A 17,133-nucleotide genomic window follows, 5' to 3' on the forward strand; every position below is an offset into this window, starting at 1 on the left:
AAATTGCTGAGCAGGGGGTTGGACTAGAAGACCTCCAAGGCCCCTTCCAACTCTGCTGGTCTGTTATTTGAGTCAGAAGAAGACAAGTTGTATCCTCTAATACAGGGGTCCCCAACCCCCCAGTCTATGGGACCGGTACCGGGCCACGGCATGCCAGCAACCAGTCCGCAAAGCCCCATCCAGGGGATGTGGGCAACACACAAAACCACACACTCTCCGGGTCCGCAGAAAAACTTTTCTCCACAGAACAGGTCCTTGGTGCCCAAAAGGTTGGGGACCTCTGCTCTAATATTCCGACGTGATCTAAAAACTTTTTTATTTGAACAAGCCGGCCTGGTCTGATGGGTTTGGGGTTTTAATTACTGTTTTTAATTAATTTATTGTATTCGGGCACAATTGTTTAATTTGTTTTTAATTTTTGTATTTTGTACTTTTGGTATTTATTGCCCTGTACACCGCCCTGAGTCCTTCGGGAGAAGGGCGGTATATAAATTAAATTAAATAAATAAAATAATAATAATATTATAGGTTTCGTTGGATCTGGGAGATCCAGGCTGACCACAGATTATCACTGGATTATCTTGGGCCAGTCACTTTCCCTGCTTAACCCAGACAACAGGGTTATTGTGGTAATAACTTGAGAAGAGGCCTCCAGCACGCTTGCTTTTAAGCTTTTAAGAAAAAAGGAAACCACGTAAATGTAATGAATTAATAAAGCTTCCATCAACATGGTCTGCAATTCAGAGTGACAGTCGCTTATGCCCAAGATTTTTCAAGAACTCAATCTATTGTGCTTTTTTTAAAAAAAAAAACTTCTGAAATCACCTGAACAACGTGACTGGAGGGTTGGCCATGTGTATCTTTGCAACGGACTCATATTTATGACAGTTGCAGTGTCCCGGGGGGGGGGGGGTCCAGGTAATCCCCTTTTGCAACCTTCTGGCAAGCAAAGTCATACTAACTTAACACCTGCAGCGATTCACTTAACAACAACCCTGGCAAGAAAAATCGGTAAAATGGAAGGAAACTCACAACAAATCTCTCACTTAGCAACAGAAATTTTGGGCTGCGTTGTGGTCCTAAGTCGAGGACTACCTGTATGGGCAATTCCAGAACCTCACCCACATGAACCCCACCTATCTGAATTTCTGGTCCCTGCTTTTGGATCCTTTTAAAGGTAAAGGTAAAAGGTTCCCCCGCACATGCGTGCTAGTCGTTTCTGACTCTAGGGGCCGGTGCTCATCTCCGTTTCAAAGCCGAAGAGCCAGCGCTTGTCCGAGGACGTCTCCGTGGTCATGTGGCCGGCATGACTAGACGCCAAAGGCGCACGGAACGCTGTTACCTTCCCACCGTAGTGGTCCCTATTTTTCTACTTGCATTTTTACGTGCTTTCGAACTGCTAGGCTGGCAGAAGCTGGGACGAGTAACAGGCGCTCACTCTGTTCGACCCGCCAAACTGCCGTCGACCCGCCAAACTGCCGACCTTCTGATCGACAAGCTCAGCGTCCTAACCCACTGAGCCACCATGGATCCTTTTAAACAGTCCCATTTGTGGCAGGGTGGAAGGAAGGAGAGAAGAAAGTCCCACAGCCAATTGGGTACATTATTATTTTTTTTCTTCTTCGGCTGAGCATAATTTCGTGGTTGGTTTTTTTTTTATGGTTACGCGGGGCAACCAATCACAACCAAACCTTCGCCCTTGGCACCGAGCGCCCGATTCCCTTGCAGGAAGGAAAACCCCAACGTGACATCATCCGCAGCCTACAGCCCGAAGAACAAGAAGTTCAACGCAAGCCTCAGACGGAGCGGTTAACATTTGGGGGGGGGGGAAATTCGTTGCTTTGGCTTTCAACACCCCCTCCCCACAAACCCACCCACCCACGCACAACACACACACAATCTCCCTCCCCTTCTTCCCCCCCCCCTTCTCATCCATATCGAAATATTCATCACAGCTCTTTTCCTGGCTCTTCTCCAAAATTCCCAGCGCTGGCAGTTTAATGAGATCCATCCTGTCGTCCCCCCCCCCGCCGCCGCCCCCCCCCCGCGCGCGTACCGTCGAGCGGGGAGGGCGAGAAACTCCTCCTTTTTGTGAGTCACTCGCGAGGAAGAGGCGAGAAAGGCGGGGAGTCTCCGCCGCACTCACGTTCCGAGCGGCTTGGAGAAAAGATCGGAAGCCCGAGGCTCTTGGCGACCCCGGCTAGCTGACGACCCTTTGGGACTCGGTGCATCCGGACCCCCCCCCCCCGTTTCTTGCCCCGAGCCTCGCCATGCTTTGTCGGGCTCTGCTCCTCCTTTCGAGCGGGCTCTGCGCTTGGGCTTTCAACCTGGACTCCAAGGCGCCGACGGTTTTGCTCGGCCCCCCAGGCAGCCTTTTCGGCTTCTCCGTGGACTTTTACCTCCCGGAAGAACAGAGGTGGGTCCGATTTTAAGGCGCACCGGAGGTGGAGGGGGGGTGGTGGTGGTGATGGGGGGGTGGGGGGGCATTTCGCCCTTCTGCGAGAAAGGGGAGCCCAGCTGGGTCATATCAGTCCCACCGCGTCAGCTTTCCTACACACACACACACACACGCACACGCAATTGGGGGAATCCTGAGTGGAAAGTTTAGTAAGTCGTCCTTGGGGAGCGGGCGGGGGGTTGCAGAGGCGCGGCTCAAAGATGTTGGGACCCTTCGGTAACACTTGGGACAATTTAGCCCGGGGAAATAGAACTTGCCTTGGCTTGGCTTGAATTGGCTGCGAGAGCCGCGTCCTCCCTTTCCAAATCACGCCCCCCCCCCATTTCTCCGCTTGGCCTGGCCTGGCGCCCGCTCCCTCTTGCTAGCCCCACTAAGTGATTGCAGACCCACCGTCCGTGCCTCTGGAGCGCGCTTCCTCCAACTCGCTCCCGTTAGTGGGGTCTCCACCCCGCACGCTTTCACACCCCCCCCCCCCACACACACACATCCCTTGGCTTGAGCGGCGGCCGCTTTGTCCACGGGAGGGGGACGGGCGCCGCGGTCCAACTTTCCCGCAGGGGGGAACCTGGCGGATTTTCCGTGCGCGTCCCCCCCCACCACCTCTTTCCCTCTCCACTCGTCCTCGCCCCCAACAGGCTCGGAACCAAGCATTTCCTGTAATCGGAGCTCAGCCCCGCCGCTCTTGTTTCCAGGGGTGGGGTGCGGTGGGGTGGGGGTGGGGGGGTGGAAGAGAAAGAAGGGGGATCGGGCTTGGGCGGGGAGAGGCGGAGTGGGAGGGGGAAGAGAACCCGCCCCCCTTTGTGGAGGCAAGTCTATTTAAAAAAATGCTATTTAGCCTCGAAGGGAGTGGTAAAAGAAAGGCGGGGGGGGGGGGGGCTCTGACCTCAGCTCCACCAGGTGTGTGTTTGGTCAAAGGATTTTGGCAAATAGCCAGCCGGAAGTTTCCCCCTCCTCACATACAGCATCAGGGAGGGGGGGGGAATCCGGCAAGGGAACTGCTGCAGATCAGATTTGGGAGAGGGGGGGAAGAGATCCTATTCCAGGTTCTCCTCCCTCTCCTTGGGATGTGTTGAACAAGAAGCCTCATCCTGAATGGAACAGCCAACTTGTCTCTCTCTCTCTCTCTTTGTATAAGCCAACAAAGCTGAAGGGGTCTGGCAGAAATTCACCGGGGCTCTCCTTCCTCTTTAGCTAGGATGCCAGTGGTATGTTGAGGATTGGCTGTGGGCTTCCCCCATGTCCATTTTTGGGTTGGCTTGCAAGAAAGAAAGGATGCTGATGAAGTCTTACCGGGTCCTGAATGGCTAGTTCTGCCTTGGCACGTGGTTTTATACACTTATGAAAGTCAGCTGGTATCTGCCAGCAAAGGGAGGGACATTGGGACAGTGTGTGTATTACACCCAGGTCTCTCGCATTTCCAGATTGAAAAGCTGATACTGGGCAAATGATAAGTGTGCTATACACAAAGACTTAAGACAAAGACAAAGACACACACACACACACACACAATATCACAGGGAAGAGATTAAGTAGATTTAATAGATCTTCTTCAGGATTAATTGTCCAAGAGACTTGTGCATAATTGCTAGTAGGTGAGTCTCTTAATTTATTAGGGTCTTATTATACACATAAAAGGGCTGAAAACTTCTGGAGGTGCAAGCTAAGCATTTATATTAATCAACAGACTGGCAGCCTTGTTCCTCTGCTCTGCTGACAAAGACATACTGCAAAGTGTGGCTGAATTTTTTTTTATTTTTTTAAATGTTCCCCTTTAAACATTCTAGAATGGTGTGGGAGAAAAAAGAATGGGTTTTGTGAAGAAAAGAAATAGTTTGGAGCATTGTTTTTAAAGCCGAAACTAATCTGCAGTGATGATCTTCAGGTCACACCCTACTAATACAACCATTATGCCTATAGTTTAAATGAGCCAGCAAAATTTGGAAACCAGACAGTGAGGTTACGATGAGCTGGGAAAACCAGTCACAAATCCTCACCTCAAGACTTTACTGTACAGAGTGAAGTGATGGGAGGGAAAGCACAGATGTTCATCTACTGCAAAATGGGATGTTAGCTGGGAATGATACAATTGTGCTCCAGGAGATCTAGATCCAGACTGATTCCTTCTGCTCATTAGCTGTGTGCCCAGTGCTGTGGGTTTCTCCACCTTGAGGGAGTCCCTGTCCTGAACAACCCCTTTTGGTCAGTGGGCAGACACCCCTACATGTAATTGTCTCAAGCACAGTAGGTTGAATAGGTCTGGTCTACCATTTTGCTCTGAATGATTCTAGGGGCTGTTGCTCAAGAAGAAAGATCAAGGGGGGGGGGGGAGGAGCAGATGCCTACAGGATCCTGACGTTGGTGCTGTATATATGCAGTCTCCTCCACCTCCTGATTTGCTCTTTGGGGAGATGGGAGTGGCTGATGTCTTTCTTCCTGTGTCCTGCGAAAAAAAGAAACTTATATCAGGGGGGGGATCCATGTGTTCATCACTTCCTTGGCTAACTCCAGTTGTCCCAAAGATGTTGCTATGAATGGCAGCAACGCATCCCTGCCAGATTCATGTATGTACCTAAGAGACAGATGTCCAATTTTGTCTGAAATATTTCTTTTGTGCATTTCCCAATGCTGCTTTTGCCACAGGAAACGTTCCCATTGAGTCGTGTTTGCAATGAGAGTCAAAGAAGCCAACGGCTTCCTTGCTGGCTGTACTCCCTTCCCGGCTGATCAGAAAGAACCGGGTCATCTTGGGCAAGCGGTCCTTTTTTGGTATTATGTTCTGGACCTGGTCCAGTCCTTGATGCCATCCCCCAGGCCTTATCCTTTCTCCCAAGAGCTCAAGCTACAGTTTCTTTACCAGGCTGGGCCAGGTTGTATAGTTCCTCAGAGCTTCTCGCTAGAGTCCTCTGGTTGAAAGAAGTCAGCTGCAGTATGTGATGCTCCAACCAGCACTCAGCCTGTAACTAACTCTATGGCTTGTTGCAGGCACTTCCAGATCATTAGCAGGATATTTTGAGGTCAATGCCCTGAGGTCTGATGGGAAGATTTTTCTAGGGGAGCTTTGCCAGTAAAACTGGCTCTGATGCAGTACAACTTCCTAGCTGGAAACATTTGCACAGGATGCAAACCAAGACATGGATCATCACCAATGTTTGGCGCCTGTGTGTGTGTGCACTCACACGCTGCAGAGTCACACCCATGCATGGGTGTGTAGCATATGATCTGGGCAGAGAAACATACTCCGAGTCTCTGTGGATAGCGTATTTTCCACATACAAGGGATTTGGCTAGGATTATTTGTTGCTTTGAAGCCGTCCTTAATAATTGTGGTGCTGGCATTTCCACACCTCAGCTGAAGTTATTGTCAATTGCTGTATAAGTGATTTGTTCTGATCAGACTCGTAAACAAGAGAGTGAAGTGTTAATTGTTCCTCCACTGCTGGATGCATCTGCCCAGCCAACACTGCATTTTTTTCTGTGGAGAAACAGTCTTTCCAAAGCTGAGGTTCTCCTGATATGTTGAAGGACAATTCCTATGAATTCCCAACCAGATTAGAATATTGACAGAGAAGACTGCAAATATGTACAATCAATACCTGCCTCTCAGTTTGAACTGCAGAACAGTTGTTTGATGGTTGATCAGGATAAGATGAACTTCTCTGTAATTTAATAGACCTGCTTACCCCCACCTTCCCCAGACTCCTGAAGTTCTCTACTTGATATTGGGTCAACTTTTTCTTACTTCAAGCTTGTCATTTGACTTCTCCAACAGGTCCATATAATTGTCTGGAAGTGGTTTGCCACTGTTTTCTTCCGGAATTGTAGCATGCAGTACAACTTGTGATTGGGATTCCTTGTGGTCCTCCTTCAAATACAGTACAAACCAGGTCTGAATCTGCTTAGCTTCCAAACCCAAGCAAGATTTGCCAGCTACTCCCAACACTTTTATTTTTTTTAATTTTTTATTTTAATCCCATTTATATCCCGCCCTTCTCCGAAGACTCAGGGCGGCTTACAAGCTTAGCAGTAGCCTTCATTCTATGTATATGCCTGCTTATTAGGGCTTTCACACACACACACCCAGCGGCATTATAACAAAGTCAGCTTAATTGCCCCCAACAATCTGGGTCCTCACTTGACCTTCTGGGCTTTTCTTAGGATGCTGATTTTGGAATCTCTGCCCTCCGTGCCTAGCAAAGCCTTTTTTGCTGCCTTCTTTTCGTTAATCAGAGATCCAGAAGGGTTTTGCTGCTCTGATGGCATGCAACTCCCCCCCCCTTTGCCCGTTCAGTGCAGGAGTCCCAAGTTGTCTGCCTTGCTCAATTCAGCCTTCTCCGATGGACAATTACTCATTCAGATCAAAAGCCCTGGTCTTCTTTCTCCCGACCTGAGATTCAAAAGACTGAAATTGGGTTTTTAAAGGAAGGGGCCCCGTCTGCGAGTCTTCCTTCAACAATAGATATTATGCCAAACAACTTATATGTACCAAATATGTCCTTGTCCCCCAAGCAGGCCCATCCTTGCAAAATGTAACAGGCAGTAGCTCTTGCAAATGTGACATTTTTATGGGTTGCAGAGGAAAGCTTCTTCCAGGCCAGGAAGCAACATTATTTGCCTTTTTATTGCAGGAAGGGCCAGGAGGTGGGTTTGCTATAGGCTGCCCTGGCGGGAACTTCCTGCCAAGCTCCTCAGACTAGATTCTTAGGCATTAAGTGTCTGTTTTATGGTTCCTACGCCTGGTGAACCACTGCCTCTTTTTTTTGGTCTCTTGAGAAGGCAATGCAAATTGCATTTTAAAAAAAAACCACAAGTATTGCAATTCCTCAAACTCTTTTTCTCATTCTTAAGTGCCTCTGTGTGTGTGTGTGTGTGTGTGTGTGTGTGTGTGTGTGTGTATACACATATGGGTACGTGCACATCTTGATGGACAGGCATGTAAATATGCCTCTATGGACAGACATCCAATTTATTGCTTCCTTTCCTTTCCATCTCGGCCTATTTGAACAGTTAAATGTAACTGAATGTGGTAGCCCTTTTAGCACTAAGCACAATCAGGTTCATTGTAAAATTGGAATGGTCTCTCAAGCTTCTTGGAGGGAGAGGAGAAGGGAGAAATTGTATGAGGCAAAAAGAAAAAAAAGAATGTCTTCCACAATCAAACTGCAAACTGCAGCCAAATGAACAGAAGGGGTGGTTAGGTCTACTAGCATGGTGGACTGGAGCTAGCAACACCACTGCTGTGGGTTGTGAAGGGAACCTTAGAGCAGGGTCTTCAAACTTGGTCTTTTTATGGCTTGTGGACTTCAAATCCCAAAATTCATCAGCTGGTGTGCCTGGCTGAGGAATTCTGGGAGTTGAAGTCCACGAGTCACAAAAGGGCCAAGTTTGAAGACCCCTGCGCCTAGAGGGTTTCAAGCAATCCTTGTTGTAAGCCTCCAAATTCAAGGACAATCTCTGAGAAAGAAGGGCAGGAAGTTAGTCTTCCTCTTTGGCTACCATCTTGTTTTGCTTATGGAAAAAGAGACCCCTACGGTCCAATCTTAATTTGCCTGTGCCCCTGGCTGAAGATTGCTGGTGTCCCACTGCAAAAAGCCAGTCATTTTGAGGAGGAATGAGGTAGGAGAGGAGCAAATGCTCCCTCAGTCCAAGCTTGACATAGCTGCCCCATCCCCAGCTCAGTATTGCTATTTTATTTTTATTTTTTGCTGTTATTATTAGTGAAATAGCAGTCATCTATTCTCAGCAGCCCAGCTGATCGCCCCTAGCCCAGACAATAGGAAGCTGCATGAACTGGTAACCTTCCAGGAATAGCAAGAGGAGTGCCTGAGCAGCATATGCCAGAATATAGACATGTCCCCCTTTAGTATTAGAGGGTGTGCCGGTACTTCAAACCTACTCCTACCATGTCTGGATTGTAGAAATCCAAGAGATCCCTGGTTGATCTGTCTCTTTGCTGGCACTTAATGGATTACATTAAGTATTACAAAAATGGTTTTTGTAATACTTATTTTAACTCTGCTACAAATACTTTTTCTTGCCCAGTGAATAGTTTATTGTTTATTTTTATTTTATTTCCATTTATATCCCACCCTTCTCCGAAGACTCAGGGCGGCTTACAAGCTTAGCAGTAGCCTTCATTCTATGTATATGCCTGCTTATTAGGGCTTTTGGGCCCCCCCAAGCGGCATTATTACAAAGTCAGCTTATTGCCCCCAACAATCTGGGTCCTCATTTTACCTACCTCGGAAGGATGGAAGGCTGAGTCAACCATTATTTGCCATTATTCTAAAATGTCAGATCCTGTATTTAATTATATTGTTGTTCTGGTCCTTTGACCATGGTCCGTATCTCCTTCCTAGGATTGCAAGAGAGTGACTGGCCCAAGATTACTACTGTGCTGATTTTGGGCCTAGAACTCAGGCAGGACTAGAACTCGGGTTTCCCCACTCCAATTCCAGTGCCTTTAACCATTCCACCAAGCTGGCTTCTACAACTGCTACTCCTTCATGTTTGTTGAATACTAGTGGTTTGTTTCCTAGTAAGTGACGTATCTCTATCTTGGAGAGCTTACAAAAAAAAGATTAACAAGGTGATGGTGTAGCATTTCCTAGAGAATCATGTGGATATTTACTGGAAGTGCGTTTCTGCTGCCCAGCTTATCCTCCTTGGCGCATATTCCTGATGTTGGAATTAGTCTTGTTAGATGCCCTGTATGAATAAATCCTACATTGTGAATGTTTAGAATGGAAATTTGGGGGGTTCACATCTTCTGTAAAACTGCTAAAGATTCTGGCAGGCTTGCTCTTAAAGCTCAGATCATTGGGTGGTGGGTAATTATGAGAGAGACCCAAATAAAACTCTCCCTGTTTAATAGAAGTATAGAACGAGATGTTAGAACAAACAAAGGTAATCATGCTTGTAAGAGTCCAAAGGCATCTGGTTAACCAGCATTTACAAAAAAAGAATGGGCCAGTTGGAACTTCGATCAACTTTGATCTGACCCAGTGGAATTGTTTTGAAGATGTAATCAGCATGTAATTAAGTACTCCAAAAATACCCTGAATGTAGTTAAGCCTCCTTTTGTTTGCTCAGAGACACATGCGCAGGGGTCAGCAACCTGAAACAGTGAAAGAGCCACTCGGAACCGGTTTCCTCACAAAAGGAAAAACTGGGAGCCGCAAAAAATGTGTGCACATGCGCGTACATGCGCGCATGCGCAGAACAGGGTTTGACTGAAGAGTGGAGCCAAGGCGAGATATCCACCTACCCTGCATATTTGAATTGATTGGTTGAACTTTTTAAGTCCCACTTTTTTTGGGGGGGGGACTGCACATGGCAGAGGACTGGGAGCCGCAGGAGACGGCTGAAAGAGCCGCATGCGGCTCCGGAGCCGCGGGTTGCAGACCTCTGCACATGCGTGAGATAACAGTATAATAATGGTAAGGCTAGGACTGGTTCAAGAACTATGGCTCTTGCATGCAGCTGTTTTCTATTCCCTGGTCATCATTGTGTCTTGCTTTTCTGTGGATTGCCTTTGCAAAGGTGAAATGCCTCTGTTTCCCTCCCCAGTTACATATAATTGCTAGCTCTGAGATGGGATGGTGGTAATGATTAGGTTTGTATGGGAAGGATGGAATGGATGGATTCAAATTATAGGAACTACCTCGTAGGTGGAATCAAGAGCTGTTAATTAACACATTGTACAGAACAGGAGATGATAGCCAGGAGAGAGAAAGCAGTGTATCACATAAGGATGTGTATTGGCAAGTATCCTATCATGTCATGGCATGTTGTATGTTTTACTATAAACCCAGAGGTTACACTTGGTTTAAGCATTCTAAATCAGATTTAAAACTTTTGAATTGTTCTGAAGGTAATAACTAGTTGACTGGTTTAAGGGAAATGAGAAACTAGGGTGAAATATCTTATGTCCTAGGCGGATTGCGTGGGTCACTGATAGGAAGAGTGAAGGAGTAATTTGAATTTTGTCTTAATTGTATGATAGCTTGAACCAGGCCACAGAGTCAATATCTGTGTTCAGAATTGGGTATATAAGCCATCTACATTCATTGTGAATTAGGAATTGGTGGACGTGTGTCCAAATGCCATTGCACATATATATTCATAAAGGCATATCTGTTCCTGGTTCTTAAATGGGTAGTACTCAGGCTTCCAGTTCTGGCCAGTGGGACTCTTTGGATATGTGGTTTGCTGCTTGAGTTCTCTCAAACTCATTCCCCATCCTACTCACGGGGGTTGAGTGGGAGGTAGAAATCAGATACAGAATGTGAGTAGAGAGGTTCAAGGTGACTAGAGAGATTGGCAGGGTGAGAGGGGAGAACTAAACGAAGGATTAAAAGGAAAGTTCTTGTATTGGTTTACAGCGGCATCCGGCCCTGCCATGGAAAGCGTGAATGATGTGGTAGGGCAAGTCCTTACGTTGATTCTAGGGTAGAATTGGAAGGAGGACAGGGACCGTGTGCTGCTGGTTTGGTCTTTGCTGATCCACTGGGGTGTGTTCCTCCTGTGGTCCACTGGCATGACCCCAAATGGCATCAGGCCACATCATTAACTTTTGCTAAGAGCAACCTCATTGGAGAGTGCTTTGACTCATTTTCCTTTCATATGAAGTGGCCACTTCAAAGCAAAGAAGGAGAGGGATGCCACCGGAAAAAGGGCAGCGTTTGGGGCATGTACTTTTCCTGGAATGATGTACGCTGGGCATTTATCCAGCCTGCCCTGCAAGATAACTCTCATCAACAGGGCCAATGGCAATTCTAGCTGGGGATGGTGGGTGTTGTAGTTGTTCACATTTTTTTTAATCCCATTTATGTCCCGCCCTTCTCCGAAGACTCAGGGCGGCTTACAATTTAAAGCACAAATCAATGTGCTTAGCAATAGCCTTCATTCTATGTATATGCCTGCTTATTAGGGCTTTCGCCCCTTCCCAAGTGGCATTATTACAAAGTCAGCTTATTGCCCCCAACAATCTGGGTCCTCATTTTACCTACCTCGGAAGGATTTTAAAGGAAGTGGCTGAGAAACAAGCAGGCTGGGAAAACTAGAGCAACGGGTACAGAGGGAATGGGCTTCTTACATCTCCCAAGAGACCTCTTAGCTGTGACGGATCTGTCTATGCAGGAGGTCAGGAAAGGACTTCTCCCTGACCTCTGCTCCTCTACTGGCCTCTCCTGACTTCAGCCTCTGACCTCTATCACCTTTCTTGCCTTCTTCATGTCAGATGTCTGAATAGACTGGCTTCATCCTTAAGAGACAGCTATGCCCACTAACCCAAACAGATTCCTTTGGACATGGTTGTGCCCTCTGGGCTTGCTTGCTCTCTTGAGCTCTTTGCCTTTCTTCCATGCCCAAACAGAGGCTTTGTGTTTAGCAAGCTCAGTTTTAGTTATTCAGTATCACTACAACCTGGCTTCCCAAAGATTCCCCCCCAAGCATGGGAGTATGGACTTGGAGTACCACAAAGCTGCCACATCTCTCAGTGAAAAATGTCAGTATAAGGCCACACCATCAGTGGTCTACAAAGTTTTGCAGCGTAGTCCTTCTCTCCTAAAATATAGCTTCCCTTTTTTGCCTCCTCACATAGCCTGCCCTGTTTCCACCTAACCTCCTTTGGAGTTCACCACCTAATATTTCAAGCTGGGTTTGGGTGAGCACAGGGGGAAGAAATGTCCCCTTTGTCTACCAGTGGGCTTTGTCTGCTAATGGGAGAACAGCCCTGGATACCGTGTCTGGAGCTTACATTCTAAACACATCCAATCACAGAGTTAAATTGGGTTTAGTTGTTACTTCCTTTTCCAGATCCAGGACGTGATGGACACAGTTGCACACTGTGTCAAACTATCATCCCTAATAACTTTTGTGGGAAAACAAGATTTTAAAGATGGCAATAATAATAATAACAGCAACAACAACCGCGACCTGGCCATCGAAACTGCACGATTATGGATGAAATGTGTAACAGTGATACCCATTGTCATCGGGGCACTGGGAACTATGTCCAAAAACTTTGCAAAATGCATCAAGAAATTGCAGCTTCCTGCAACAACTCCAGCAAAGCTACAAAAAAACTGTGCTACTCGGAACATCTTACATTTTAAGGAGATACCTGGTTGATACCTAGGATGCTGGCAGCAACCCACGTCAACCATTAGTGCCAATCAATTGGAGTGTTCAGTTGACTGAGTTTCATGTTTTATGAATAAAAGTGTTGTTGTTGTTGTTGTTGTTGTTGTTGTTGTTGTTATTATTATTATTATTATTATTATTATTATTATTATTATTATTATTATTAAATGAGGACCCAGATTGTTGGGGGCAATAAGCTGACTTTGTAATAATGCCGCTTGGGGTGTGTGTGAAAACCCTAATAAGCAGGCATATACATAGAATGAAGGCTACTGCTAAGCTTGTAAGCCGCCCTGAGTCTTCGGAGAAGGGCGGGATATAAATGGAATTAAAATAAATAAATAAATAAATAAATAAATAAATATTATTATTTGTGGACTACCACTGCTGCACATTATGAAAGGGTAGCTGAGGGACTGACCTGGAAACAGGACATCCATGGACAGCCCGGGGTCTCCTGTAACACATGCTGCTTTCCGGTCTACCCAGCTGCTTTGTCTTTTTAATTCCTTTTTTTAGGCTGAGGGAGCTGAATTTCTTTTTAGCAGCTGGGAAAAGCAGATGCTTATTGAATCCGGCCATTTATCTCTTAGTGTTAGTTCAGTTCAATGCTACCTTTTTTCCCCCTCTGTCAGGGAAATCAAGTAGAATATATGTAGGTTTAAAAATCAGAATAATCCCAAATATTGGGAGGCTTTAAAAAAAAAAGTACCCAGGAAAAAAAAATTGAAGGAAAATATATATATATTTTTCCCCCTCTCAATACTCCCTGCTCAGGTATACGTATAGTTGTCATGAATCAGGATCTGCATTTTACCTCAGTAGAAAAAGCTTTGAAAGTGAAGACGCCTCGTGTTTGCCATTTTCAAAAGGCTGCTCTCTGTCCTGCTAGAATGAAAAGAGGCCTAGCCTTTTCTCCTCCAGGAGGAACATGTCTCTGTATGGGTGTGCAGTCTAGAATGGATAAATAAGCTGGGAATGATGGGTGCTGAATTCTTCACTATATCTGGAGGACACAGGATTGGGAAAAGTTGTAGTAGCTTTGCAGCTGTCTCCCTCCCTCTTTTGAAAACCGATGGTGACCAGCGGGTGGTAACAAGGGCTGAGGAAAATGGAGAAGGAAACTGATACCATCTAAATGGCTCTGGCCTGGTTTGTTGAGAATTAGCTGTGGTAGGAAGCCGATATTCAAATGTTAGATTATATTTTCCCTACTAAAGCTATTCCCAGCCTCTGAGTGCTAAAGATTATGTTAAAATAAGGGTCAAGGCTATATGCATATTTAGGAAAGATCATTCGGCCATTTTACTAAGAATAATCAGTCCATCTATGATGTATATTTATATATTAGTAATTGCTCCCAATGAACTTATTGTGTCTCGTTTTTGGAGGCAACTTCCTATTCTTCCTATTCATGAAGTGCATTCAGAGTTAGAACAGGGCTTTTCAACCAGTGGTACGGGTACCAGCTGTGGTACACTGGCACCTGGCAGGTGGTACGCGACCATCCTAGAAAAGTGGTAGCGGGGGAGGGGAATGAGCTGAACCGGTGGCAGCACCACACAAGCCTGAGTGAGAGATGGCTGGAGATGCAGGGCTGTCAGGGCTCAGCGGAAGCGCCAGGATCAGCGCTTCTTCGGGGCTGTCAGGGCTCAGTGGAAGTGCCAGGATCAGCGCCAGGCTCCAGCTGGAGCTCGGTGCTGATCCTGGTGCTTCTGCTGAGCCCAGAAGAAGCGCCGATCAGCTGGAATGTTGCAGCATCTCCAGGGTCTTGTGATTTACATTCAGATGCTTGGCAACTGATTCATATTTATGACGGTCATAGTGTCCCAGGGTCATGTGAAGTGACCAAAACCTGCTGCAACCACCCAGCAGAGGGCAGGAAATAAAAACCAAACACCCCACCCCCGCTGCCAATCCTCAACAGAAATGCTCACAACAATGAAAACCTCGGACAGGAGGAAGAGCGCCGCCGGGCGGGCAGCCAGGTATCTTGCTCGGCTGTGGCTTGGGGGGCACTTTTTTCAGTGCCATTGTAATTTCAAACAGTCACTAAGCGAACTGTTGTAAGTTGAGGACGACCTGTACTTTATCACTTTTTTCCTTTTTTTTTTTTGGTCATCAAGTTTTTGACACCTTTGCTAGGTGGCTGGTGGTATTCGAATGTTGCCATATCCTAAAAGTGGTACAGTGGGTGAAAAAGTTGAAAAGCCCTGAGCTAGAATGAATTTCCTTTATAATGGATCAGACCACTGGTGCATCTTAATGTATGGAATCTACTTGAGAGTAAACAACTTGGTAGCCTCCGGAAGTTTTGCACTTAGCGGACACCATGTGGAAGTGCTAGATATTGACCCTGGGGCTTCTGTGGGCTAGTGGTTAAGGCACCAGGCTAGAAACCCGGAGATTGTGATTTCTAATCCCGCCTTAGCCATGCAAGCCAGCTGGGGGATCTTGGTCTGTCACTTTCTCTCCACCCAACTTCCTTGTCGTAGTTTTTCTTGTGGGGAAAATAGGAGGAAGAAGGAATACAGGTAGTTTTTGACTAGCGACCACAGATGAGCCCAAAATTGCTGTCACTAAATGAGACAGTTTTCTTGCCACGGTTGTTAAGTGAGCCACTGCAGTTGTGAAGTTAGTAACACGGCTTTAAAGTGAATCTGGCTTTCCAGATTGACTTTACTTGCCAGAAGGGGATCGCATGACCCAAGGACACTTGCCACCGTCATAAATATGAGGCAGTTTCCAAGCGTCCAAATTTTGATCACAAGACCCTGGGGATGCTGCAACAGTCACAAGTGTGAAAAACGGTCACTTTTTTCAGTACCACTGTAACGTTGGTCATTAAACGAAAGGTGAGGACTACCTGTATTAGGCGTGTTCACACGCCTTGAGCTGTTTATAAAAAATAATAAAGGCGGGATGAAAAAAACAGTCTAAAAGCAGCCCCTCTTGTCACTGAGCTGCAGCCTTCCGTATTCCTTTATAGCTCCGAAAGCAAGCTGTGTTCCCTTTTCCCAGGGAAACATTTAGCTCTCTTTACATGCCATTATTATCTTCAAAAGCCTTGCAGGAGACCGGTGGCCTTTCCAGCAGGTTGCAGATTAACCACTGCTGCTTAGTTCGAGCTATTGATTCACCCACCTGAGAACAGCGGTCCCCTTCAAGAGAATGGCCATGGCCCCAGGGCCTGTACAACCCCACTGTCAGATTTATTTGGCCTGCTGGCATATGACCAAGGGAGGCCCAGATTGTGGCAGGCAGTGATGGGGAGGAAGCCTTTGGCCCGTCTAAGCAGAAGCCAGTCTGCTTATCAGCTTGTTTTCCTGGCTGGCGAGCCCCTCTTACATCTGAAGGAGAATATTTGTAGCTCAGGGTTGAAACGAGGGGTCCTTGGTTGCTCTCTGAGCTTGCTTGTTGTCTTGCAGACGTTTCATTACCCTAGCTAGGTAACATCAACCCCTAACTCCCCTAACTAGGTAATATCGGCACTGATGATGTTACCTAGTTAGGGTAATGAAACGTCTGCAAGAAAACAAGCAAGCTCAGGGAGCGCCAAGTAACCCCCTCACTCTTAATGGTACATCTGCTTGCATGACCCCCGCCAGTGCCTTACACATCCAGGCTGCCTTTAAAATGGAAACTTGTTATAAACAAAGCATTTAACGCAGTGTTTTGCCTCTCGATGTACGTGGAGATAGCTAGGCACGTACGTTGCTGATGGGAATGAAAGTCAGTGGGATACTTTCCCTGATGACTGAGGTGGAAGGAAGTATCTGGGGCTGAGCAAACCCACCTGTACATAGCAACACCTGTCCTTTGAGATGGCAGCTCCCGACGGGGCAGTTCATCTGAGCATAAGTCCTTCATGACTCACCTGTGATCAGTGGTGCATCTCAGTCTTGCGTGCCACACTTAATGACTTTACTCCCCCTTGTTTTTGGATGGCTGCGAGTATCTGTCCCCTTCCTTGCTCCCCCATCCTCAGACGGCCTTTGCAGAGTTGCCAGCTGCTGCTGCTGCTGTGTTCCTGATTGGTGAGAACAAAGGTGTCTCTTTTTAAGTCCTAGTTGCTTTGTTGCAGCACATTCACCGTGGCACATTTTTAAATTCCTGTATATCCACAGGGAAAAAAATGGGAGTTCTTTTTTTATTATTATTTGAAATACTTGTAGCCTGGCTGTTAGCTAAAGGATCTTGTTGGGGGGGGGGCTGTCACAACAATCACAATTGGGTTACAAAGCAAAGTAGAACACCAGGCAAAATGTGTAATAATTTCAAGGTAAATCAGGGCTTTTTGACAGAGAAGTGCTTTTGAAGGCGAAGGGAGGGTTTGAGCATTGCATGGGCACTGACCCTAGGTGCTCCAGCCGGTGAAATGTATCTTTCTCTGGGATTGTGCTGCAGCTGCAAACATAATCCAGAAAAAGACAGCTGCTTTACACACACCCTTTGAAGTATCCTATTAATCCAAAGCATTGCCCAGCCTTAACAATAATTGCAATGACCCTGATTGAGAAACTTTAGGAAACA

General features: G+C 46.6%; 1 protein-coding gene across 2 annotated transcripts in view; it reads left to right on the forward strand.

The window, feature by feature from the left end:
- Positions 1–2,184: 2,184 nt before the first annotated feature.
- Positions 2,185–17,133, forward strand: part of ITGA5 (integrin subunit alpha 5) — an 86,663-nt gene continuing 71,714 nt past the window's right edge. For both annotated transcript variants that reach the window (XM_081319468.1, XM_081319469.1), the window contains exon 1: positions 2,185–2,416. In XM_081319468.1, coding sequence (XP_081175594.1) covers positions 2,271–2,416 — 146 coding nt within the window. In that variant the 5' untranslated portion in view covers positions 2,185–2,270. The remainder of the gene's footprint in view (positions 2,417–17,133) is intronic.

This window comes from Vipera berus, assembly GCF_964194415.1.
Source record: "Vipera berus genome assembly, chromosome: 2".
NCBI classification, from domain to species: Eukaryota; Metazoa; Chordata; class Lepidosauria; order Squamata; family Viperidae; genus Vipera; species Vipera berus.